Source organism: Pristis pectinata, chromosome 4 (genome assembly GCF_009764475.1).
Source record: "Pristis pectinata isolate sPriPec2 chromosome 4, sPriPec2.1.pri, whole genome shotgun sequence".
Taxonomy (NCBI): Eukaryota; Metazoa; Chordata; class Chondrichthyes; order Rhinopristiformes; family Pristidae; genus Pristis; species Pristis pectinata.
This window is the reverse complement of record NC_067408.1, coordinates 20,167,376-20,195,306: the sequence shown is the minus strand read 5'-3', so window position 1 is coordinate 20,195,306 and position 27,931 is coordinate 20,167,376. Positions and strand designations below refer to the sequence as shown.

General features: G+C 37.9%; 1 protein-coding gene across 1 annotated transcript; it reads right to left on the bottom strand.

The window, feature by feature from the left end:
• Nucleotides 1–388: 388 nt before the first annotated feature.
• Nucleotides 389–25,604, bottom strand: zcchc10 (zinc finger, CCHC domain containing 10). Its single transcript, XM_052014996.1, has 5 exons — nucleotides 25,522–25,604; nucleotides 17,071–17,242; nucleotides 12,158–12,319; nucleotides 8,192–8,230; nucleotides 389–4,542 (listed from the first exon to the last, which is right to left on the bottom strand). The coding sequence occupies exons 2-5, from the start codon at nucleotides 17,109–17,111 to the stop codon at nucleotides 4,290–4,292; spliced, it is 495 nt and encodes a 164-aa protein (XP_051870956.1). The 5' UTR covers nucleotides 17,112–17,242; nucleotides 25,522–25,604; the 3' UTR covers nucleotides 389–4,289.
• Nucleotides 25,605–27,931: the final 2,327 nt, after the last annotated feature.

The following is a 27,931-nucleotide window of genomic DNA, read 5'->3' as shown; positions in this document are numbered from 1 at the left end:
GGAGTAAAAATCGCTCAGACTAAATAACTTTGGTGAAATCTTAGAAAAGTGCAGAAATTGAATTTGCTGCCAAATTTCTGCCTTGCAAGGTTTAGCACAATTCAGTTTTCTGTACTCCACATACCAAATGAAATGACTTGTTAGTTTAAATTCTAATTCAAGGCACCCTTAACTGAAAAGACAAATATCCTGCGCACTAAATGCAATGCAAGTTTCAGCTCTGAATAGCAAATAATTATCTTCACTTGAGAGAACTCTGTAATTGATTGCAGAATAGGACCCTTGGATGATATGAACTACAGCTTTTTTTGAGAAGCTGACATTGGAAAGTCATGTAGATTTTATATTTCAACGTTGCTTTAAAAAGTAATGCTGCCAATATTCACATTTGCAGTCTTATCTTTATTTAAAACCAGAAAAGGGCATAAGTTTCAATTTATACACATTGAAATAACAATCGTCTTTTAAAATGTTTAACCCACATATTAAAATACTGGCAACATTTTTTTAAAGTTTATACATTTATGAAAAATCTGAAACATACAAAACAGCACACTTTTCTAATAGTTTAAAGTACTGTGAAGTACATTTACTAAGCTGACCCTCCACAGAAAAATAAACAAGATGACATTTAAAAAAAGCTTATAACGTCTAAAATTAAAGATCAACCACGTTAATATCTGCTTTAGTACACGCATCAGATAACTGTAATAGTGTGAAACTAGGACAAGTAAACCTCAGATACAGTTACTTCCGTTAAGTTGGATGATTAATGTAGGAAGATTATTATCCAGCACTCCAGGCAGAAATGTTGCACAAGAACAGAGTTAGATTCTTGTGAAACCTAACATTTCTGGCCCACACAGGGCAATAAATCAGATTTGGCAAGTTTCCAGAAATCTGCTTGTAGCTAAGGAACTGTACCTTGGCCACAATGTCTCTTGAGAGAAGAACTTTTAAAACAATGCAGAAATTAACAGGAGCAAAAATACATTGCCATTTAACAATTATCGGCACAGACAACAGCTAAGTGGCAGCCTCCGGTATCATAAATCTTCTATGAAATATGTGTGACAGTTTAAGTACATATGCTTCATAAGTCAAACCAATGTAGATAATTAATATTTATTCATAGCACTGCTATTAAAAGCATTCTTATAAAAAATTAGCAAAGGAGGGGGAAAAGGATAAATATAAGGAGAGCACTCCTGTTGAAGCATTGGGTAGCGAGTACAATTTGGCAACAAGAACACGTGGTAATAGTGGCTGTTCTAAAAGTACTAAACACATCTGGGCATCTTCCAAAAATTGTATAACATACTCAATTTTCCACAAGTCTAAAGAATGCCCACAAGTAGCCCAATTAGCAAACCACTACAGCTCATGTGACATCCTGGTTTTTCTTTAAATTGGTGGTTCATCAGAGTGGAATACAAAAGTACATTGGAGATGTAGGAGGGGAAAAAACCTCGTGTGAATTTGAAAAATAATGAAGGCATGGTGACAGATGAAAGACAAAGGAATTTGGCAGCAGATGGCAGAAAAGGTACATGACTAGAAAGCTACAGTTGCTATCATTGAAAGAGATGGTACGTCACTTTGCCTGTGCTGTGTGGATGCAAACCACAAAACACAGAGCTGCAAGTATAACCTACTGCTAAATAAGATGAAAAACTTATATTTTTTCAATTGGAATATGAATGATTAAATCACAGCTTCAATGTATACATAAAAAGTTAAATTCAATTTGTGATTTATGACAAATTTATGGAATTTTTGTATTTTGTATGAAGTAATTTAAAAGCAAAAGGAGATATTCACTCATATGCCACTGTACAATACACAATTTTGATGTCTGAAATTTGGTGCAGATGACGAGACAATCAGACACCAAAATAGTTCCATATTAAGAAACATAAATGACAGAAATAACCTCCTGAAAACTGGGCATAATGTTTGGCAATCACATTAGTGATTCACCAGAATGTGATCACAGCTGGATTGCTTAAAGATAGCCAGTAATGTCAAGCAGCTTGTCAACATCAAGTAAAAGCAGTCTTTAGCCATCATTAGCCAAGCTGGTTTCTTGCAGCACTAGTATAGATGCAACAGATTAAACACCTCCCATCTTGGCAAAAACATCAGATGATGCAAAGGGACAAGAATAAGGTACAGAGAGTAAACCCACAAACCAGGGGATAGATATACAACCTTAAAACAAAAGACTTTCTTGTTTAATTGTAATACTGCTCTAATCTTACACCATACTTTAAATTATGACATTTAACAGGTCTTTTATTAAAAGAGTCTCCAGGTATTTGCATCTTGAATGCAAGATTTTTTTTATTCCAGCTATAGTTATGTTTTTATGTTATCTTCATGTGAACTATTATACTGAAAGATGATGCAGGTCAAACATCATTCTGTACATCCTCCAAAGAAAGATTGCAAAGGGAGGGAAGATAAATAAAACAGGAGGAGCAAAAATACATAGTATTATATATGATTCATAAATGAAATATTTGGAACTCTAAGGCAATTATATATTTTGGAATTTTAAAAAATCAATTAGCATTTCACATGGGAGGTTTAAATCAGGGTAGACAGGCAAATCAAATTATATGGATTAATTTGTGTAACAGCAGGCTTAAACACTTAATTTTACAGATTTCTTGAAGTTTCATATTATGTGCTAATTGAACAAGTTCTATAATTGAGATGCGGCAACACAGCTTAATATTATAAAAGATAGTGCTGCACAAAAATCCCAAGTCATTAATTTATGGTTCATTTTTGAACTATGCCTGCTTGCAGAGTTCCAGATAAATTTAAAATACAGAAGCAATACTGAGAGAGAAAAAAAATCACAATAATTCTTTGTTCTTATTCCTGCATTTGAATTCTACCCTTTTTTTCATTTCAATAACATTTTGGAAATACATCTTACTATAATGGGACTTTTTGTTCTGCAGGGAATTATTGCATTTACAGATCTCTGATGCATATATTGTTTGAACAGAATTCCAGCAATAAAAGTTTGGAACAACAATATTGCACCTTTGTAAATATATTTTTTTGAAAAGTAACTGCCATGCATATAAGTTTATAAAACTTATAGGGACACCATGGAAAAAGGCAGTAAATATATTTGGAGATAGCTGATTACTAACAATATTCAAAATGCAAATGAGGCATGATATCTCTGAATGTAGTTTCTCTCAATTTTTTTCTCCTCTACAAAGTTCCATACGTGCTCAATTCACTTGAGACAAATACATAACATTTCTGTGCCTTTATTACCTCAGTGGCTAATTAATAAAACAGGAACGGTTCAAAATCACAGCAATTTGTTGACAGAATAACCCATCTCAATTTAATGAGATATACTTTCTCTTTAAAACAAAAGGATACATACAAATCAAATTTACAAAAAAGGGAGACGATCATATTTGAATAAGAATAATGGGGACAGATTTAATTCGAGGTTTATAAAAATAGCACATATAATACATTTAACAACAGTATGTCTTATAAAGGTGAAATATTGCTAACAGCCTTTTGAGAATAATTTCAGGGACAAGGTTGAGAGCAAATCCATTAGCTTTACAATATTTGAAGAGCTTTGATGAGCTATTTCAATATTTGACAAATAAGTAACAAGATGGCACACATTTAGGTCATTCTTCAGAAGAACTAAAGAAGGAGGTTGACTTTTTATATAAAAAAAATAGAGTCTTGCTGTTATATGGAATACACTAACAAATGGTGAAGAAGCAACAGTCCATAATTGGATGAATAGATGAAATAAATAAATATATATGAGGGATGGGGGGGGGGGGGAGGGGGGGCGAAATCTGAAAGGTTAGAGAAATGAGACCAAGTAGATAGCTTCTTCACAATTACAGATATTATGGGCCAGGTAGCCCAACATTTGCTGTGACGTTTTCAGGTTTTCAAAATGTATATTTCCCATTATCAGAGTATCTTGACTACTTTAACATTTGCATGCTGACCCATTAATTTATAAGAAGTTGCCTAATAGAAAATTACTGTACACTACAGAAAATGACAATATTCACTTTAAAGAAATGGACCAAAGATTCAATTTGTAGACAGGCACATTTGAAGGTCACAAATATTAGGCATACACTTCACATTTGATTCATAATTTGTCTGTAACAGATTCTTTAAAAGAAGCCATTTTCTTTTGTTTTTAGTTACCTTAAAAAGACACTGTTTCAAACAGAAAGGATGCTTACGAAACTTGCAGATCAGCTCAGAGAGTACTGTCACGATTTTTGCCTCTTTTTTGGTGGTTCTTCATCAGAGCTACTAATACTACTACTGGAACTAGAGTCAGAGTCCGAATCTGAAGATGACGTTTCACTTGATGAAGAGGTTGAGGAAGATGAGGAGCTGTCAGTTGATGAACTGTCATCATCACTGCTGCTGCTTTCTGACGTGGAGGAATTGGATGATGTTTCACTGTCTGATGATGAATCAGTAGAAGTACTGCTGCTGCTGCTGCTAATGCTCTGCGACCTTGAAATGAAAGTGAATACACAGGGCATAATATATTCTTATAATATAATCAATGTAGCCATAGCTTAAAGTGTCATCTTCTAATTGGTATATAATAAAATATAGGTCTTTGAAGTGGCACACATTTTATATCTGCTTTCCTTTGTTTTAATTAAGAATGGTAATTGCTGAGTTCCTTTGGATTTATTCAATTTGCTGAAGCAAAACATTTTGACTGTGGTTATGAATTCTTCTCCTGTTGGATGGAATCATAGAAGTACGAGATGTCCATTCTTGAGACAAAGAACTTGACTTCATTGGAAATAGCAGGAGTAAGCCATTCAGGCCATTGTGCCTGCTCCACCATTCAACAAAATTATCATTGATCTTCCCTAGTGCCACATCCCTCAATTCCCTTATTATTTAAAAATCTATTGATCTTTTTAATGAATATACTCAGAGACTGGCCCTCCCCAGTTCTCAAGCAGAGTAGTCCAAAGATTCACCACCCTGCGAGTGAAGCCTTCTCATCATTAACATTAATGGTCTCCCTTTTACTTTGAGTCTGTGGCACTCCTGTCAGGGGAAGCACTGTCCCTACAACTACATGGTCAAGCCTGTAAGAATTTTTGCATGATTCAATGAGATCATCTCTCATTCTTGTCAACTCAAGAGAGATCAACCCTAGTCTGCTTAACCTGTGATGATGACAGTTCATCAACTGACAGCTCCTCATCTTCCTCAACCTCCTCATACAAGCCCCAAATATCTCAGGAATCAGACTGGAACTCTGAAACATCTGGAATGCCAGCACTGATCCCTGCAGCACCTGACTGGCTAGAACCTCAACCAAACAATATCCCATTTATTTCCACTGTTTTGTCAGTCAGTTAACCAAGATTTAATCCACCCCAATATATTAAACTCAACATAGAACATTGATTAGGTTGTATTTTGAGTATTGTGTACAGTTCTGATCGCCACACTATAGGAAGGACATGATTAAGCTTCCAAGGTGCAGAAAAGATTCACAAGGATGTTGCTTGGTTTGGAGGATTTGAGTTATCAGGAGATATTGGATAGGCTAGGTCTATTTTCCCTGGAGCAAAGGAGGCCAAGAGATGACATCATTGAGGTCACATTTGAATGTCTTCCCGTACCACATGGTCTGTTAGATCATCCATTCTGGAGCCCCCATTCTCATCCAAACAAGTTTGAAGAACCTTAAACCTACTGAGTAGTTGTGGCTGGGGATTCTGCATTCCTTTACCTGCCTCATTTGCAATCACTCCCGATCAGGAACATAGATGAAAGCAGAAAACCCCATCTTAAAGTGCGTGACTGCCCTTTTGTACAAAGCGTTCAGGTAACTCTTCCCCACTCCAATGTGCTGTAATGCCTGCTGCTCTGCCTTGAATTTAATAACTCTGAATCAAAAGTTCCTCGAGACAAAAACTTGCTGCAGATATGTTTGCCCTGGATCACATTAGCATGGAGGAGTTCCCATCTGCTGTAGTTGTGATGCATAATCTGTCTTGTCATTCTCAATGTGTGTTAATTAACTACTTATTTTTACTTAATTATTGTTCTTTGTTTCCATTTTTAGTACAGCACTGGTAGCAAGGTAATATTTTATACCTTCTGAATAGGTTAGACCAAGGCAGCTTCATGCACTCCTTTTAAACTCAACAGGAATCTGCTTTCCAGATACCTCTGAAATGGAGTTATTCATTGCTAGGTACAGGAAAACTCTACCACTTTAACAGATAGCTGCACATCCCATTGACTTTAAGGATCAACAAAGGTCTCGCGCAACTTTTACGTCTCTTAACTGCTCAGATGTGATGCCAGTTAATGTACACTATAGCCCTTTTGGAAGAATTTGCCGGTGCATTGTCAGCATGCATCTTCACAGCCCATATAGACACTAGCATTTAACTCAGTGGTGCACAACACCTAACCCATGTTATATTTCTCCTTGGAGCACTAACTTGGAGCAAATTCCCAAAGCCAGCTCCCAACCTGCAAAACTGGCTGCTGATCAAAGGCTTGTGCAATGTGGTGGCATTAAGGACGTTCTGTCATTAATTGACAGGACTCACCCCAAAAGATGCTTTGGCAGCCGGTTACACCATGTCCCCATGTTTTAACTAAATGTTTATTCTGAGATCTTTGATATTTACAAGTATTGAAAAAGTATTCAGAGTCTGTTTTAAAAAAATCATGCTATTAATTTTAATACAATTAAAATTTTAAAAGATTAAAAGAAAACATTTAAACACAATTAAATACATTTACCTCAATTAGTTCAAAAATGTAAATTATCTAAAACTTTCCTCCATTTCATGCACTGCTTTCTCTCCATTGAAATGGAATTGCTGAACATGCACCAGGTTGGTGCTTCACTGAGAAGACTCATGCAAGGAAATAATCTTAGGATAGCCTTCTGAAATGATTCAGATAATCATTCTGACCTTCCCCGCAAAAGTTGTGGACCACAGGTTTAACCAATTGTCATTTGCAGCATTTTGCTATGTGTAAATTGGACTTGAAGCCCTTTGGAAATAGCATGAGGTTTGGGAAATCAATGTTTTTATTAACCTTTAATCCAACCTACATTCAAACCTTTCTGGAAGTAGATTTCATATACTGTACTCCTCTTTCCATGAGTGAAACTGAAAGCTGCAGTAAATACACAGCAAATAAGTTAGTAGGTGCATTGATAGAATACAGGATGCCATGTTACTGTATCAGGAAAAGGTAACATTCCACATTGATATTCGCATATACTAAGTGTCAAAATAAAACATAACCTACTTTTGTCACTACAATATTCATTGCTCTGTGTATTTGCAGAATCTATTTTTATTTCACATCTGAAGCTTTTTTTTTATTTTGTTAAATAAAGTTTGCCTAGAGCTCTAATGTTTAACTTATAACACTCATATGTGAAGAACATATTTCATTGTACTGTTGGTCTATTTGTTTTTTTAGATTAGATATCTAAGTACAAACATATGGAATTGAGAGATGGAGCTTTAGTCCACTGAGCTATTCCGTGAAATCACATGGCAGTTACACATCATGACCCATATTAAAGTCACGAACCAGTAGCTATATACTGCCCCAAGAACCAAACATACAAATAAAAACCACAAGTCAATTCAGTGAAAAGTAATTTAGGGAAATGTCTTTGAGCATAATCAAGGTAATATCCAGAAGACCCCATTTCCTAATATTTATTTTTACATTGGTTTCGACCCCAAATTGGAACAAATTCAGTCTTCTTTTAAACATTTGCACCAAATTTTTACTTGTTGCATAAACTGACAGTTTCAGGAAATGATAACCCTCCACAAAAATGGGCACAAAGTGGACAAAGGGAAAGAATACATGAATGGGAATTCCAAGTATCACAAAAAAAAACAATGCCACAGTAATTTTGGAAGTGGAGTATTGGACAAGAGTTGGTACTGATACCAGTGGGAAATGATGGGGTTGAGAAGAAAGCAAGTATTAAGGTTTAAAACCATACTAAGAGGCAGGAAGGACAGGCTAATGGTATTCTGGGAGGTACTATACTCTATGGTACTGGAATCTTAATTGAAATGTTGTGTACTGCAGGAATAGGAAGAATTATATAATGAGTTCATGGCTATTTGAAGATTACCTTTTCTTCTTTATCTTCTTTTCTGTATTTCCTTGTCCACTGTTGGAATTTAAAACAATTAGCTTCTTGGTTGAATATTTTATTTTCAATATTAAACATCAAAATCTTACCCATTAACATACATAATCCTAACATCTTGTATGCTGCAAGATGCATAAGAAATTTGGAATGTGATCATCCCAAACTTGCGACAACAATTGACGACTGGACACATTTATTTTTTGGCAAATTCTTCTTGCCCACATCAACCTCCTCCCAAAATGTATTTATGCATGTTACTTTCATGCAGTTTATTCAGAGTAAAGCAAGAAACCAATTTGAGGATGTGGTCTTTTTGAATGCTGATATAAGCAAATTTAAAATAGTCTTTAACAGAAAGTACGTTAGGATTAAACCAGAGCAGAATTAAGAATTCTTAAGGCATTGAGCTTCAAGAGCATGTACCTCCCTGGATTCATTAATATTGAAGTATAATAAAGAGCAAAATGAAGCAGGGCCAGAAATAGTGACACACTGCATTAATAATGTCATATACTGTGGACCTAATAAAAGCATCTTCTGACAAGGGCCCCATATTGAACTAGGACTCTGGAGTGTTTATTAATCCACCCTAATTTAAAATTTGACTGAAGCATCTACAAGCTACATTGTCTAGTTTTTCCATCAAGCAGTTAACTCACTGAGGTTGAATTTTATGCTTTCTTAAAAAAAAGGCAGTGGTTATTCTAATTATACTCTTGATCACGAATTGCACAAGGTTGGAGCTCAAAAATGGCTAGTTGATATTAGATTCAAATCAGCTATCGACTAGTTTAGAAAAAATGCAAAACTATAAATTGTATTTGTACAATACCTTTAATATAGAAAGCATATGTTACAGACTAGGTTACTATTGGTGAATGTCCCTTTAAGATAGAGCATAGTGGTGTGTGTGTGTGTGGCGTGGTTACGACAACAGAAGATAAGGGATGTAATGATGTTTTTGAAGCAGTCAGTCTGAATCAGTCAGGGGTGGGGGGGGGGGGGGGGGGGGGTGGGCGCAGGAGAGACCAGCCTGCTCGTCTCTATCGATGGATGAAAAACATTAACTGTGCCCGTCACTACAAACCATGTATGGTTTTTGGAGTAATCCAGTGGAGTCCACTTTGTCGTTAACCTGTAGAGAGAAACAGGTATTTGTGTGGACGGCCACATCTCGGATGCTTTTCGGGATGGCAGATACTTTGGAACAAAGCAGTCGATTTCACTTTGTTGTTGACCTGTAGAAGGAAACAGGTATTTCTGTGGATGGCCACGATTCGAGAGCCTTTCGGGGTGAGGAAGATGTGGTGGAGTGGTCACTGCTGAGTAAACACTGAGGTGTCGTTTAGGTTCCAAAGTGGAACATTTGGATTTCGTAATTACTCTCTATTTGCTCTCTACGTTTTGTCTTCAGTTAACGGTGGTTGTTGAAGAAGCTTTTGCTCACGTTTCACCTTACGGCTTGCTGAACTGAACTTTGAGAATTATTCCTGGACTTGGAGTTTGGGAATTTGCCACACACATACTTCGAGTTTAGTTTTTGGGGTTAATGTTTAAGATTTAACATTTTTACTTCTAACATTCTAAGATTTTTACTTTTATTTTTCTTATTATCATAAGTAGTTATTAATAAAGTAGATTTTAACACTGATACATGACTCGGTGTGTTTCTTTTGTTGCTGGTTTGTAACACATAATACAAAGTATTATCAACTTGCAACAACAATTAGCAACTGGACAAACTTATTTTTTGGCAAATTCTTCCTGCCACATCAACCTGTGTTATCAAACAAGATTTAACACCAAGCAACATTTGGAGACATTAGAGCTGATGGTTAAAGAGGTGGATTTTAAACAATTGCTTAAAATGCAATAGTAGGTTAAGGAAGGAAATTCCACAGTTTGAAGTCAAAGGCTAAAACTGGAACAGGGCAAGTGCAAGTGCGATGCAGGGGGTGAGATAAGAACTCGAATGAGGAGAAGTATGTAATCTGGCACTTTAAGGTTGCTCCACCATTCGTCATCGTCACCACAGCTGATAATCTACCTTAGTTCCATTCTCCTGCACTCTCCCCATATCCCTTGATTTTTTTAATATCTGGAAATCTCTCCTTAATATCTAGAAAACTATTCATCTCAGTTTTGACTGAACTCAATGACTGAGCACCTAAAGCCTCCAGGGTGTCACCCTCCAAGTGAAGAAATTCTTCCTCATCTAAGTCCTTTATGGTGCATCCTTATTCTGAGACTGTGACCCCTGGTCCTTGGCTCCTCTGAGGGGAAACATCCTTCCTGCATGCACCGTCGAGACCCATAAACATTTTGTATGTTCCCATGAGATACCTCTCATTTTTCTGAACTCTAGGGAATGCAGATCTGGTCTACTCAACCTCACCGCTTATGGCAAACATGCTATTCCAGGAAAAGCCTGGTGGATATTCATAGCAAACCTTCATTCTTTTATAGGAAAGGACATCAAAACTGCATACAGTTCGACAGTTGTGCTCACCAAAGGCTTATACAATTCCGGTAAATCATCTTGTAATAAAAGCCAACATTAACATTTGCCTTCCTAAATTGCTTGCTGGACCTGCACTTTAGCTTTCAGTGACTTGTGTACGAGAACACAAAGGTCCCTTTGAATGTCAATATTAACCAGCATGATCATTCAAAAATACTTTGTTTTTCTGTTTTCTGTAATGAAGTGGATGACCTCATTTTTCCCACACTATATTCTATAGGCCATGTTCTTACCCATTTACTTCGTTTGTCTGTTTGTTAATCAATTTTCAATCCATGCCAGTATATTAACTCCCAGTTCCACTTGCTCCAGTGTGGGACCTTATCGAAACTTTTCTGAAAATCTAAATGCATGATATGCACTGGTTACTCCTTATCTATTCTACTAGATAAATCCTCAGAAAAAGCAAGGGGAAGGGACAATACAGATTTGAAAAAGGAACAAGATTTTGAGAATCAGGGCAGTGTTTAACCAGAAATCACCTGATGGAAGGACAGATCTTTATGGAGGGTTATGTTCTGCGTAGCAGGGAAGGGTTAGATTGATCGTGGAGTAGGTTTATATAGGTTGGCACAACATTGTGGGCCGAAGGGCCCGTACTGTACTGTACTGTTGTATGTTCATGGGAGGTGGCTGGTGTTTTGGATCAACTCAAGTGGACAAAGGGTACAACAGGGGAAAGCAATCAGGACTACATTGATGTAGTCAAATCTAGAGATAAGAAAAGCGATGGATGAGAATTTCAGTAGCAGATGAGCTTAGGTAGGTGACAGGAAAAGGTAATCATAGTTCTGTGGTTCAAAGCTCAAGATCAAAGACAACAAAAAGATTACAAAAATCTGGTTTGACCTCTCGGATTTGCCAGAGAGAGGGATGGAGTTTGTTACAGGGAGCAAAACCAATGACTTCCTTCTTATCAATATTCAGTTAGGCACTCATCCAATGTTGCATCATCAGTCAAATAAACTCGACAATTTAAAGACAGCAGAGTTCAATAAAATCGGAGGTAACATGGTGCTGTATGTAATCATCTTACATACTCAAATGAAGATGAAAAGTGGAGGTAGCCAAGGACAGAAAAGGTTTGTATTTCCCCTCTCACCACCCCACTCCTCCCTGCTTAAAAGTAACTCTTATTGCCCTTCTCTGGGAACACTTCTACTACATGATTTACATGCAAACACATGTAGATCCTCAAGTTCTCACACCAGGTGGGCGATGCTTCTGGCAGTAGAAGTTGGATAATGATAAGAAATGCAAATCTTGGTTCCCTTGTTCTGTCTGAGACTACAGAATTCAATTCTGGTTTCCTTCCACTTACCTCAAGGTATCAATCATACACTAGGGAACCTACTGTATGCAACGCAGCACATTAATCCATTGAACTATTGCAGAAGTAGAATAAAGAATGTAAGTGTACGTACCTTGTTGGTAATGATAGTTTATTTTGTTTTTCTTTTAAAGTCTTCTTTAATTGCATGGTTCGTGATGGTCTATGTAGATACTTCCGTTTTCCAGTACACTCATAGGTCCAGTGACCATATTCTAAACACTTTTGACATCGAACATGTTGTTTATTAGCTTCCCTAAAATGAACAAACCAGAATACAGAAAATTAAATCATGCTAAAAATCATGCTAAACACATTTGCTGTGTTAGTGCCGTGACACAACTAATTGAAGAAATTAAATAAACCTGATCTGGAAACATTTATACACTTTGCTGAAACTGAATGGTAGTGTTACATCTAATGTAGAAACATTTTTTAAAAATGCTGACATATAGTCTTCGATCTATTTGAAGATGTAAAAAAAATCAAAATCATCCATCTCAGATATAGTTTGTAGATACAGTTTAGATGGCAAGGGGTATATTGGTCAATGAGTACAAAAATAGAGATACTATGATCCAATTATATAGGGCACTGGTGAGACTCCCCTTGGAATACTGTGTATAGATTTGAACTTCCCAGGGAAAAATATACTTGCAAAATGGAATGCAACAAGGATCCACCAGACTGATTACTGCGATGGTGGGTTTTCATACAAGAAGAGATCAAGCAGACTGGGTATAAATACAGGTTCATATTAATGAGTTGTTATCTCATTGAAATGTACAAAATTCTTATGAGGCTTGACAGGGTAGATGTAGGGATGTCATCTCCCCTGGCTACAGTGTCTAGAATCATGGGTTGCATTCTCAAAATAAGAGGCAGCCATTCAGGATGAGACAATACAGCTTAACCCAGAAGTGGATCAATTTTCAGATTTCGCTACCCAATAAGACTGTGGAGGCACAGCCATTGAATATATTCAATAAAGAGATTGATAAGAATTTTTGTAGTAATGGAATCTAGGAATATCAGTTTAGTGCAGGAACATGGCGCTGAGGTATCAGCTATGATCTTGTAGAAAAGCAGAGCAGACACAAAGGTTTGAGTAGCCTACTTGTTTCATTTCCCAATGGGATTACATTCCCAGCAAAGTTACCAGACCTGATACTGAAATACTCTAAAACATGATAATTACGAGCATTATCTAATTCCTGCAGACAGAAGTAACAAATAACTATTTGATACCATTGTCTTCAACATTAAAAGGTAGAGATACAGCAGCTGTAAAGCTGCTATACATCTTTCTCATATATTTACTCATGTTAAATCTATACAATTCAGGGTATCCAATTACAAATAAAAAAGGTTAGAATACATACAGGATACTAAATGTAAATTGAAGTTCAAAACAGCCAAATCTTCCAATGAACATCAATCAACCAAATCTCGCAGTTTGCTTGCCTGGAGAAAATCTCTGGGTGCAAACTTTGGTAAGGAAACCAGATCCAAGCTGATCAATGAGCCCAATACAATACAGGCTTTTTCAGTGCAAAACTGACAGGTTTCATTGCTAGAGTTGCTTTGACAGCCAATTGATGTACCTCCAGAATTACTGGATGATAAAGCAGTCAGTGAAATTGAACAATTATGACATTCACAAACATTCGAAAATTAAATTGTCATTCTATTTTTATTGAAGTATATATAAAAAAATCAGAACACTAGGAAACAAATACTTGAATACATTTTATTAAGTCAAGATTATCACGAAGTTATTTTTCCGCCTGCAGGTGCTTCTTCCAATTTACGCAAATAAGCTCACTGGTACTGCAGGCAACCCAAGGGCTGGGAATGCTACAGAAATTTGCATTCCTTGATAGAGTCCATAAAAAGTGCAGTTGTTCTTGTTTCAGCAATCAGCTGAGTGCAAGTTTACGTCTTCTGCCTTCATTCTGGAGTTCCAAACTTTCAACCAATTACATAGATAATTGTTAGCAGTTCCAAGTAGAACTGTCAACTATTAAAATGGAAAATCTGGGCCAAGAACATTTTGCAGGCATTCAATAAAAAAACAAATGCAAAATGAGCAGAGAAAGTGAAGAATATTCTGGCATTAAACATTCCCCTCCCCACCGCCATAGCAGTCTAGGAGCTTGCTGGGGCTGCAATTATTTATCATATTTGGATGATTTTGCCATTGGAAATATTGTGTGAAGATACAATTCAAAGTACAAGCTCCTTTCTGAAATAACACTGTTTCAAATAAAACATGAATGTCCATGATGTTTGTGCAAAGAGTAATGCAATTTAAATGAAAAGAAGCTCTACAATACTCATACACGTGATGGGTGACAGATCCAATTTGACCAATCTCCTTAATTTCTTTGAGGAATGACAAGTCCAAACGAACTATGTAAATGCCAAGTAGAGCTCGGAAATGCCACGATACAAGTTTCCAAAATGCATTTCATCAGGTTTCACATAAAATCAAGCTGTAGACTTCCAGGATAAATCTTGGAATTGAAAAGACATCAGCAACAAGGTGGAAACCAAAAGGTACTTGTTAGAAGAGATATGCCCAAGTGCAAGTACTGAGTCAAATCCAAAGAGGAGCCCATGTTGCGACCTATTAATTTCAATTTATTTCACTCATGTGGAAGACAGAAAATCAATGCAAATTAATTAAATCTGCCAACAATATTAAATTATAAAAGATGAATAGAAACACAAACAATCAGAAGTTACAAAATTTTGGACATGTGAGCAGCAAAACCAATGATGAAATTTAACATGGACAATTCTAAAGATCTGCAGATTGTGCATGAAGATGGCTTGAAAAGGTGTAATTGAAGGAGGCACTGGATTTATTGATGCAGCTTTCAACATGCCTAAATGATGCAGAAGACCAACAGAATGAGGTTTAACTATACAATATTCTGGTAAGTCAGTTTAGCAATGTTAAGGAAGATGGGAGACATTTAAATGCATTTCACAACTATTTAAATTCTAGTGAAAACCAATTATTGAGCAAAACTGTGTTTTTATAAACTAACCATTTTAAAATGTGCTATGTTCTTCATACGAGTTATTCAAAAAGGTGACACCCAAATTCAAGATGATATTAAACTGATGACCAAAAGCTTGGTCATAAATACATTCTACGATTGTTTTAAAAGAGGAAATAGCAGTAGCGAGGCACAAAGGTTTGTTTTGGGGGTGGGGGCCAAATTCCCCTGGTTAAGACCTTGACAGTTGAGTAATTAAAACTGGGAATGCTAAAGTTGCCAGAGGAGTGCTGATATATATGGAGGATTTTAATATCAAAGCATTAAATAGGAGCCAAAAGTAGGGCTGTGAAAACAAGACTAATGGGTGAACAGGACTTGATGCAAGTTAAAACATCGACAAAACCTGGATGACCTCAAGCTTTCGGACAGTAGAAAACTTCAATTTTGCTAGAACCATATTATAATTATCAAGACTAGAGGTAACAAAGACATGGTTTCATCAACTGATGACATGAAGCAGGAGCAAACAGGCAGTTTTAGGGATGTGCAGCCTTGTGAGCTGAAGCTCACCTTTGATTCAATTACAACACCAAGTCTGTGAACTGTTTGGTTCGATCTCAGACTATTGCCAGGGAGGGAATGCAAATAGTGCCTAAGAAATCTTACCAACAAATTGAAACCATCTTTAATGTAAACAGGGACAAAAGATTTATAACTGTAACGTAGAATGACATTCATTCATCTTGATTTAAAATAGTTTATGACACATGGCCATTATTCATTTGAAAGAACTCTCACCTTTGAACCAGAAGATTGCAGATTCAACCTGCCTGCCAGACCCGAACACAAAAACCTAGGCTGACATTCCAATCAGTACCGAGGGAGTGTTGCATTATTGGAGGTGTTGTCTTTTGGATGAGGTGTTAAATAAAATGCAAAAAAATCTATAAAATGCACTGCAATTACTTGAACAGCACCTCCCAAACCTGCACACTCAACCACCTCAGAGGACAAGGCCAGGAAGTGCATTGGAACACCATCACCTACAAGCTGCCCTCCAAGTCACATTCCATCCTGATTTGAAAATACATCACTGGTCCTCCTTCACCTGTCCCAAAATCCTGGAACTTCTACTCAACAACACTATAGAATCATCTACACAAGAATGACTGCAAAGTATCAGGAAGATGACACATCTTCACCTTCTCAAGGCAAATTGGGAATGTGCAATAAGTGATGACCTTGTAAGCAATGCCAGAAACCAGGTACTGCATGGATGCAAACGATCCTGTGGCTTTATCATTAGTATCTTGGGAAATATTTATCCCTCAATTACCCTGCCAAAAAGTAGAATATTCAAATCATTATCTTACTATGTGAATGATATATGCTGCGTACAAATTGCATCCGTTATTACCAGAACAATATTTTCTTCGTTTTAAAAGGAATTATGTAAATGTCATTAAAACAAAAACAAGGTGGTGACTTTTAATCTAAGAGTAAAATGCTTGGAAGCAAAGCATAAGATAGTAGACATTCAACAGGTCAAGCATCATTCTGTGCCGAAAAACAGAGCTAACGTTTCAGCTCAATTCTGATGAACTATCATCGACTTGAAACGTCAGCTCTGACCCTCTCTTCACAAATGTTGCCCGAACTGCTGAGCATTTCCAGCACTTTTTAAATTTTTATAACCAAAGACATTAATAAAGTGCAGTGACAAACTTCGTGACTACAATTTCCTCCACGTCGATAATTCAAGTGGAGAGCGGGGTCTTTCCTTAGTTGCTGTGCAAACTCGGCCGCCGCCAGACGTTTGGTGAGAGGCCGGGGCCTGGGTGGAAGATGGAAACTACTTCACCAAGCACACCCCCCGCAGCTCAAGGCCACGCAGCACTCATCTTCCAAACAATACACACACACCCATCGGAAAACCAGAACGGCGGTCCCTTGCTCTCGGTAAACGGTGGGAATGGAAACAGTCCCGGGTACTCACGCTTGTCTGCGGGCAATCAGTCGATGCATAGGTGTCGCCATCTTGGCTTACCCGAAATGCAGCAGGCCGTCTCCAGGCAACGACCCTGAGCTCTCAACAGGCCGGACGGAGGAAGCTATGCTAACAGCATGTGTGTCCAGGGAAGCAGACTCAACGCTCCCTTTCATGCTTTCTGGGGAAGAGATAGGTGACATTTTCACTTTTAGATTGTTCTTACTGCATTAAAAATGAATTTGCTTTCTTCAAGTCAAAATTATATTGTTTAGTTAGCACTCTCAAGGAATCCAGCCTGTCACTTGTCATGTTATTGGTACCACAATTTGTTAGTTGTTTTTCCTCTTTTTTTTCTTTCTCGGGCATGTTGACATCGCAGACGAAGGTGGCTATTACTAATTACCCCGGAATTGATGACACAGTTAAACCTGGAGTCACAAGTAGACCACTGGGAAAAGATACCCGATTTCCTTCACCGAAGGACATTAGTGAACCAGGTGAATTTTCACGACAATTCAGTAGTTTCATAGTTACTGTTTATGAAAATATCTTTAATCCATATGTACCTAATTGCTTAAATTTAACCTCCAAGATGCCTTGGTTGGATTCAAATTCATATTAAAATTTGACAGAAATCTTTGTATCATCTTGCGTTGTTCCTTATTATAAGGGCAAAGGGGATAATCCAGCAAATTATTGGCCGGTGAACCTTACATCAGTCATGGGGAAATTATTGGAGAAGATTCTTAGGGATAGGATTTACTTGCATTTGGAAAAATGTGGAGTTATTAGGGATAGTCAGCATGGCTTTGTGCAGGGGAGGTCATGTCTTACAAACGATTGAGTTTTTTGAGGAGGTGATGAAGGTGATTGATGAGGATAGGGAAGTGGATGTTGTCTACATGGACTTTAGTAAAGCATTTGATAAGATTCCTCATGGTAGGCTGAGCCAGAAGATTAAGGCACATGGGATCCATAGTAATTTGGTAGATTGGAATCAAAATTGGCTTGGCCGTAGAAGACACAGGGTAGTGGTGGAGGGCAATCCTCTGACTGGAGGACTGTAACCAGTGGTGTTCCTCAGGGATCTCTATTGTATGTGAAATGTGTTAATGATTTGGATGAAAATGTAGATGGGCTGATTAGTAAGTTTGCAGACAACACAAAAATTGGTGTAGTTGTGGATAGTGAGGACGATTGTCAAAGGATACAGCAGGATGTAGATTAGTTGGAGACAGAAAAATGACAGATGGAGTTTAATCTGTGCAAGTGTGAGGTGGTGTGCTTTGGGAAGTGAAATGTAAGAGGAAAGTATATAGTAAATATCAGGACCTTTAAGAGCATTGATGTATAGAGCAATGTTGGAGTGTAAATCCATTGCTTCCTGACAGTGGCAACACAAGTGGATAGCGTGGTAAAGAAGGTGTATAACGTACTTGCCTTCATCATTTGAGGCATTGAGTATAAAAGTTGGCAAGTCATGTTGCAACTTTATAACACTTTGGTTAGGCCACATTTGGAATATTTGTGTGCTGCTCTGGTCATCACATTACAGGAAAAATGTGTAGGCTTTGGAGGGGGTGCAAAAGAGGCTCACCAGAATGCTGTCTGAATTAGAGGGTATTTGCCACAAGGAGAGGCTGGACAACTTTGGATTGTTTTTTTCTGGTGTCTTAGAGGCTGAGGGGCAATCTGATAGAAGTATATAACATTATGAGAGACAAAGATAGGGTCTTCTTCCAGGGTGGAAATGCCAGAAGGCATAGCTTTAAGGTGAGAGGAGGAAAGTTTAAAGGAGATTTACGGGGCAGGTTTTTTTTAACACAAAGAGTGGTAGGTGCCTGGAATATGCTGCCGGGGAGGTGGTGGAAGCAGATATGATAACAACATTTAAGAAGCATTTAAATAGGAATGAAATGGAGGATTATAGACCATCTGCGGGAAAATGGGATTAGTTTATTTTGGCATCATGAAAGGCATGGACATTGTGGGCTGAAGGGCCATTTCCTGTGCTGTACTGTTCTATGTTCAAATACCAATAGTTTTGCCAGTATTGCTACCACAAAACACGACCCCTTGTTGTACAATGTGATGACAATAATGAGACAAAGTGAAAGGGAGAAGCAGAAAAATGATTTTCGTATCCACTGAGATGAGTAAGAGGGATACTGTGGGCTGGGGAACAGACAGGAACACCCCTTGACCAGTGCTTTTGAGAAATAAAGGTGGCAGTTTCTCAAGAAATCTAAGATCATCTTCTTCTTTGCAGCAAGATTCTTCCCTTCTCCCCAGTGAAGAAAGACAATTAGATTTAAAAAAATTACCTTCACTTGCTTGCTTCAAATACCTAATATCATTGATTTCAATGAATCTGAATGTCAGAAGCTGAGTACAATATGCAGTGGCATTTGTGTTACATCATTAGTGCAAGTGGCTGACGATGAATTTCTGTCTGAATTGTCTGCTCTCTCTCAATGACTCCTAATCGGCACAGACATCATGGGCCAAAGGGTCTGTTCCTATTCTGTACTGTTCTATGTTTGGTGTTCATTTTGTGACTGCAGTCAGGGATTGGCATTAAATTTGTGTGAAGCAAGAGATATTCCTCTGACACCCATAGTTTCAATGTGAATTCTGCTTTAGCTATGGAGATTGAGAGTGATCATGGTTTATTATTTTCACCAAGGTTCACTCAGAATGCTTTCTGAAAAACAATAGTCCAGAAATTTTAAAGAAATTAATGCTGAGTTGTGAGGCATGTATCATTTTTCCCTAAAAAGCAGCAGTTTGTAGTAAAGAAGAGAGATGCCCTAAATTCTGTTAGAACCTCCATGGGTTACCTCACACAAAAAAACAATTATGATTTCACTATGAGACTTCTCATTGTATGACGTGAAGCTGATGCATTTGCAGCATTAGTGCAAAATAACCCTGCTGAAACCTGACAGAACTAACTTCATGTTGTAAGAATCCTGTTAATGACATGATTTATGGTCCAGACATGCCACTTGTCTTTGGCAACCCAAAGAGGGAGCAATGAAACTCTGGAGTCTCAATTCTGCAGAGAATAAATTGTAGAATTTTTTAAAATATATTTTTTAATCATTTTTTTCTTTTGTTTATAAATTTTCTGGCCAATTGAACTTTTATAGTTAGGCAGTGGTTAATATAAAGGGAGATAAATAAATGGAGAAAAGGGATGTTGATGAGGGTACCGAGATCCCTGTATGTGTGGTTTGGTTCAATGAACTCTTGAAGTACAACAGTTTTTTTGTAGATACTGTTTATATTATTCCCTCCAGTGAGCTCAACAGGCAAGGCAGGACAATATTGTTTGATGTAATATGTTTTTGTTTTATGTAACATGTTATGTAGGATGTAATGGGGCAAGTGAAAATGTGCATTGCATTGTCCTTAGGAGTAAGTTAACTAATGAATTCTCCCACACTACCCCCACACATTCCTACCAACAATACATACAAACAGAATTCTTTGTTTCATTGCTTGTATTAAATTTGGAAATGGCAATATGATCCCAGGGGCATGCTGAACCTTTGTGTAGCATGTATATAGTGTTCTACCCTCACCAACATTTCTGATTTCCCACCATGATCTGTGCTTCATTATCTAAATTGTTCATGAACTGCATCTCCGGGCTCAAGTGTGGTGGTTGATGGTGCTGCTGGACTGACAACTTTACTTTCTTTTGTAGAAGGCTTCCCCAGAAACACATCCCATCTCCTTCCCTGGTTCTTGTTCCACTCTGTCTTCTAACCAGAAAAAAACCGATATCTTCATTATTTTTCACAGCAAACCGAAATCATGATAAAAATAAAATGTGAGTTCCATGATCACCTGCAAAAATATGTTAGCTTTAATGAGACTAACCATCATTGCAGATAATATAAGCTTCTGCTACCCCACATGGACTAAAAGGTAAAATATTCTGAAAAGCTGTACGCAATATCTATAGGTTTAATATTGTAAGGTTACACTTTGCTCCATAATTGGATGGCTGAAAAAAATTACATGTCTGTTCTCTTTATATAATACGTAATAAAATTTATCACTGATATAACTACTTTTATTCCTGGCTTCAGCAAACATCTTCCAATACCTCTCCATGTATATAATAATTGATTTTGCTATTTTCTGCAAATGCCCTGGGAGCTAGTACATTCTCCATGGTTGACTGCAGTACCAGGAAACCTTCTTCCGTGGCTGCACAAAAATCTGTAATGAACCTCTTGCTCTAGCTATATCTTGCAGGATGCTTTGGGCAGACTCAAATGATTCCTATAAATGCCTATTTTCATATAACTAATTTTTTGTAACAAAATCCTATGAAGCATTAATCTCTGGGCTCTGAAGCTTAGTGAGGATGTAGGCTGGTTCTTTGATCGGTTTGAATTTCACTTACCTTACTAAAACCACCATCATATGAAAGCGTCAGTTATGCACTACAACCCTATATCAAAATTCTCCATGGCACACGTATTGTCCTGTAACTTGCTGTTTGATTCTATGAAATTGAAACTGCCAACTCATTCCTGAGCTGGCTCAACAAAATGTAATTTTATTTATAAAGAATATATATTCAAAGAGGAGTTTTAATTTCATCAGGGTGGCCAGAAGCACTTTGCAGCCTCAACTCGTACTTATAAAGTGAAGACAATCTACTTGCAGGAAAGAAAATGCCAAATTTCTTCTAGGTTTAGTGGTTGCCTTTAAATTTCCTGACTTTTAGCTAGGTTAATATTCAACTTGCTACTCAGAAATGCTGCATGAGGGATGTGTTCTTGTCATGAGGGAGAAGAATGATTAGATGGTGAGATGAATGATCAGCTTATTTGTTTCAATAATTTTGGTTGACTACAAACCTTCCTATATTTCAAATTAAAAATGCCATCACATGTTTACATTTACCTGAACAACCAGGTGGGGCCTCAGATTAACATTTTATATGAATGGCAATGCATCCCACAATGCAGCACATTCCCAGTACCGCATTGAATCATCAACATGACTAAAGCAGCTCAAGTTGCAGTGTTTCAAAGACAACCGCCAAGCCTAGAAAGTATTTGATATTTGATTAAATGATATTTAAGTTATTTTCCTTCTTGATACTGAGCAAACAAGTTCTAATTTCCCCAACAGTGATCTTCTGAACATTGAACAACTTGAAAACATTAAAAAAACACTCTTCCTCCAACTTCCAAACCGTGGATTAAATTAATTGCATTGGTTCTTAAACACATGTTGCCACAATAACCTGTGCACCATGTTTTCCCTGGATGCGAGTCCAAGAGCCTTATAAAATGCCTATTGTTTGGATATATAATTTTATAAAATAAGTATTTTTATAAAAGCTTTCAGCTTGAATTCTTCTTGGTTCTGATGGTACGGTTCTATAATGCAAATTAGCAACATTTTTGTGCTTGCAGTGAATTTTTATAATATAAAAGCATTAAGTTTATTATGTAAAGTTAACAGCTGGAAACGTTGGATATATTTGTTAATCTGATTGCTGCATTTAACATTTAAACTGCCTTTCACAAAATGGATTCAATTAACTTTTAGTATTGTGTTGTTAATTCTGCAATTGATTGGCTGTACGACTCACAAATGAGGGATTTGTAATCTAAATGTGCTCTTCAAAATTAAATTAATTTTCATTTATTTATTTTTTGTTACTCTAGTGAGCAAAGAGAGAAGGGTATTAATGGAGACTGTAGTGCCTCCCTCTCTGAGGCAGTCCCTCAGGGCTGAGGATGATTTACTTGCACCCCTATCTCATGGGTTTTGAGGCAGCTGATGAGGCCAATGTGAGATGTGTAGATTTTGCCACAGATGGGGCACATGCACAATGGGGTGGATGCAATGTGAGGAGATATGCACTTTCAGCTGTTTTTGTTGGGCTTCCACATGCTCCTAATGAGGGGACTCAAAGGTGCTATCTTGGTGTTCCTTCTCCACAAGTCAGAGATTTCCACAATTCCCACTTTTACAAGGAGGCTTTGAGAACATCCTTGATTCATTTCCTCCATCTACACTGTAGTTCATAATTATGTAGTAATAAAGTTCATGTTTCTACAGTGTCTTTGGGCATGAGAATGACTTGCTTGTCCATTTGAGTCAACTGAGTGTAGCTAGAGTCTGGATACTGGGGATATTGATCTGGGAGAGGAAGTTGACATTGGTTTACCTATCCTGTCAGTGGATTTAGAGGATTTTGTGGAAACTTCATTGGTGGTATCACTTCGTTGTTTTGAGGTGCCAGCAATAGGTTGCCCATGTCTTAAAAGCATATAGGAGGCTGGGTACCACACCCAATAGACCATGAGCTTTGTGCTGGCTTTGAGGTTTTGAACATAGTGGAGCATAACAGGTATGCAAATAAGAGTGAATCATTTCTGTTTTACAGACCTTGACAGTACAGGTCAGATTGACGTAGTCTTATATTATACAATTATGGCTTACAGAAGTGTTTTAAGCTCAATGAGTCACAGGACATTGTTCAAAATGTCTTTGTAATCGCCTACAAGGACAACACCTGACTTTTTATGATGAGCATAAAAAAAAAGATGGGTGCCCTTCTTGTTTGCTGCTACAAATACCAGAATTTCATTTTCATTTTGGGCACACATTTGGCAAATGGTAGGAAAAGAATCTGTTCTGGCACCTTGATAATTTTGGGAGGAGGCCTGTGATCTGTAGGTGCTAAACAAGCATTATAGACAACTTTAATTATAGGCATCGTAGGTCGAGAGGGTTGAGAACTTCAAGTTCCTTGGTCCAACCGTGTAGATGCCACGGTCAAGAAAGCTCACCAGCGCCTCCACTTCCTCAGGAGGCTAAAGAAATTTGGCATGTCCCCTTTGACCCTCATGAATTTTTATTGATACACCATAGAAAGCATCCTATCCGGATGCATCACAGCTTGGTATGGCAACTGCTTTGCCCATGACCGCAAGAAACTACGAAGGGTTGTGGACACAGCTCAGCACATCATAGACACCAGCCTCCCCTCCATGAACTCTGTCTACACTTGCTACCTCGGTAAAGCAGCCAACATAATCGAAGACCCCACTCACCTGTGACATTCTCCCTTCTCTCCCCTCCCATTGGGCAAAAGATACAAAAGCTTGAAAGCAAGTACCGCCAGGCTCAAGAACAGCTTCTATCCTGCTGTTATGAGACTATTGAACGGTCCCCTAGTTCGATAAGATGAACTCTTGACCTCACAATTTACCCTGTTATAGCCTTGCACCTTATTGTCTACCTGCACTGCACTTTCTCTGTAACTGTAACACCTTATTCTGCATTTTGTTACTGTTTTACCTTGTACTACCTCAATGCACTGTTGTAATGAAATGATCTGTATAGACGGTATGCAAGGCAACTTTTTCACTGTATCTCGGTACATGTGACAATAATAAACTAATCTAACAAGATTTGATTTGAGGGATAGGAAATTCAGCAGCTCATCAATGAAAGATCCAGTTACAAAAGGAAAAGGTAGTGAGGAAAGACAACCCCAGTAAAGTGTGTGGAAGGTGGGGGTAGTGTGGACAATGAAATGGAGAATCTGCCTTGCAGCTTTTCTCTGCCCTTCCTTCACTGGGCAGCCTAGCTACCCAACCAGAGCCCAAAGGATTGGGCTGGGCCTGCTCTTGATAAATAACTGAACCAATGTTCAATATAATGGGACACGATAGGACTGACTGCCCACAATTAGCCTGGAGGGTGCCGGTTGCACTCCCTTTTCTTCCTAGATTGCCAGCATTACAAACACTGGACTGCATCCAAAACTGAATTGAGAGTAGCTCTAGAGTAAATGGACCCTTAGAAACAGTGACAGTGGCTAAATATGGTGAGTACTCACCCAGTATATTGCAGCTCCAGCACATTTCTAAATCTTGTGCCCCATTGTTTACAATAGAATCACTGCAGATATCAAAGGAATTCTCCATGTTGGTAAGGATGGAGACAAGGAAGCTGTTTTAAAAACAACTGATGAAGAGTTCATTGGGTGAGTGACATTCATCTACAAGCTGAAAAACTTATGAATGTAAAGTATAATACTGGATAATTCCCTTTAAAGTTTGCTTTGGTAGTGTTTTCCTATGATTTATAGATATATGCATAATAAAATTCTTTAATGATTTTTATTTCACTGAACTTGAAGTTTTTAATTTAATAAGGAGCCATCTCATCGTCAATGTGCAATTCTTGTCACAGAGTATTGTTTCAATCTGAAGTATTTTTATGAAGTGAGTATAGTACTTTTGGCGTACAATACAAAAGAAGTGGAACTACATTGTAGTGGTGGCCACCAGATGGAGTCAGTGAACCAGATATAACAATATATAAAACACCTGCCTAGAAATTGGACTGCATGGCATCATGTTATTTTTGTACCACACAATTTATTTTCAATAAAAAAAATGAACTTACTTGAGTGACATGGAATGTGATTTTGTATCCAGGTCCTCCCTGTGACTCCCATAATACATAAATGAGTTCAAACAGATGCAGAGCCATCTAATGGTGTGCAGCATGCTGGGCCAATATGTCTGAGTACTTATGCCATCCGCTGGTTATTCATAGAGTAACAGGCCTTCAAACAACTTGGCATTCTTAATCTTGTCAAAGGTGAATTTCATTTCCAATGAACCACATGGTTCAAATTTGTGCTGAAAAATAAAACCATTCCTGGCATTAAACATTTACTTAGTGTCTAAATTAACATGTTTCTTTAATATTTAAAGTATTGAATTCTATTGTTCACAACCAACTACTGTTTTCCTCAGACAGGAGATAAGCATTCAAAACAAAATAATTAGGAAATTGAATGCTTTGTTTAGGAAACAGAAAATTCACCTTGATAGTCTCAAAATCTTATGTAACAAAAACCTATATTTTTTTATTACAAAGTTCTGGACTGAGCTAAAACCCATCTCTTGATTTATTGATTGGGTACTTCCAAATATTGAGGTTTGAAGTAAGTAAAGGTACTACAACTTTTACTCTACATTTTGGCTAATTACATTTCTAACAAGGAAATTAGGATTCATTGGCGGCACAGTGGTAAATTACTGGACAAATAACTTAAGAGGTCTGGAGACACAAGTTCAAATCTGACCATGACAATTTAATAATCTGGAATTAAAACAAACAAACACATCTTTAGTAAAGATGGCCACAGAACTGTTGAATTGTTGTAAAAACCCATCTCATTCATTCACGTCTTTCAGAGAAGGAAAGCTGTATCCTTAGTCTGGCCTAAATGTAATTCCAGACCCACAGTGATTTGGTTGATTCTTAAAATATCCTCTGAAATGGCTAAGCAATGAGTGTGGGTAATAAAAGCTGGCTTTGTCAGTGATGCCAACATCCTGAGAAATGAATAATGAACTGTTATTAGCTACAAGATCTCCAAGAAGAATCCAGGAACAATACATTGTGACCCATGCATGTGACTTGGAGGCAGTCCTGATCTAATCAATGGAGCCTCATTGCTTGATTAAAAACTTAACTGAGTTTGTTATTTCCCTCACAGAAGGGAAATTCTAATTTTTGATGACTTAGCCTTAGGAAGAAGGAAGACCATGGTGTCTCTTCACGATCAAGTTGCTGCCTGATGAGACCTTAGCCTACATAAGAAATAGGAATAGGAGCAGGTTGTTAGTCCCCTCAAGCCTGTTTATTTCAATAATATGGTGAATGATCTGATCTTGGCCTCAGCTCCACTTTCCTGGTGATCCTGACTTTCCTTTTTCCAAAAATCTGTCTCAGCCCTATATATATTCAATGACTGAGATTCCACTGATCCCAGTAATAGAGAATTCCAATGACTCTTGGCCCTCAAAGCTGAAATTCTTCCTCCCTGACTTCAATGGGAGAGCCCTTTTTTTATTTTTCTTAATTTTTTTTATATAAAATGAAATTATCCCCTTGTTTTAGATTCTGCCATGAGGGGAACCATCCTCTCAGCATCTACAATTTTAAGTCCCTTCAGAATCTTATGGAGATAAATCTGGCATCTCTAAATGTGCACAGTGTGAAGAGCACTGTGCGATGTGTGAACATCTTGCAATACCTTGCCAAGGTCAAGGCAGATGTAACCTTTTTACAGGAGTGTGGGCTGCCACACCTCCACAACTATTGGAGGTGGTCATGATGGTGGTCCCAGGGATTATCCATATGGTTGGGGGGGAATGACAGTTGTGCATCTGGCCTGGGGGCTCTGCTGCAGGGAGGTCACTTTGCTGTTACTTAAGTTAAGGAGGTGGTGGGGGGAAGGCTCCTTGTGACTGATGTAAAGTACTGTAACAATCCGCTCCAGCTAATTAGTGTGTATGCCTTGCCTGTGCTGAGTGAGTAGCTAGCTGTCCTCAAGCAGCTCCCACCGCTGCTGGCAATGTCCCTACCAGTCGTTCTGGCCAGTGTCTTCAACTGTATCATTGATGCAGCTGGACAATCCAGCAGTGCTGACAGGAAACGAGACAGCAGCTCCAGACTCCTGATGGGAACGGTTAAAGATGCAAAGTTGTACGACACCTTCAGCATCCCTGCAGGTGGAGCACAGCCACAATACACTTGGACCGGAACAGACAGCTCAGTACGGTCCTGGATTGACTTCCTCTTCACATCAAAGGCAGTCATGGTCAGATCCACCAAAGTCATGCTGGTGTTCTTCTTTGACCACTGCCTCCTTCGAACCTCCTGTCACCTACAGGAGGACCTGAAGGCAGGCAGGGGGATGTGGAAGTTGAATGTCAAGCTTCTGACCTCAGAGAACATCGAGGAACTAAAGAGGGATTACACAGATTGGAGAACCGTGAAGCCCCTCTTTGACTCCCTG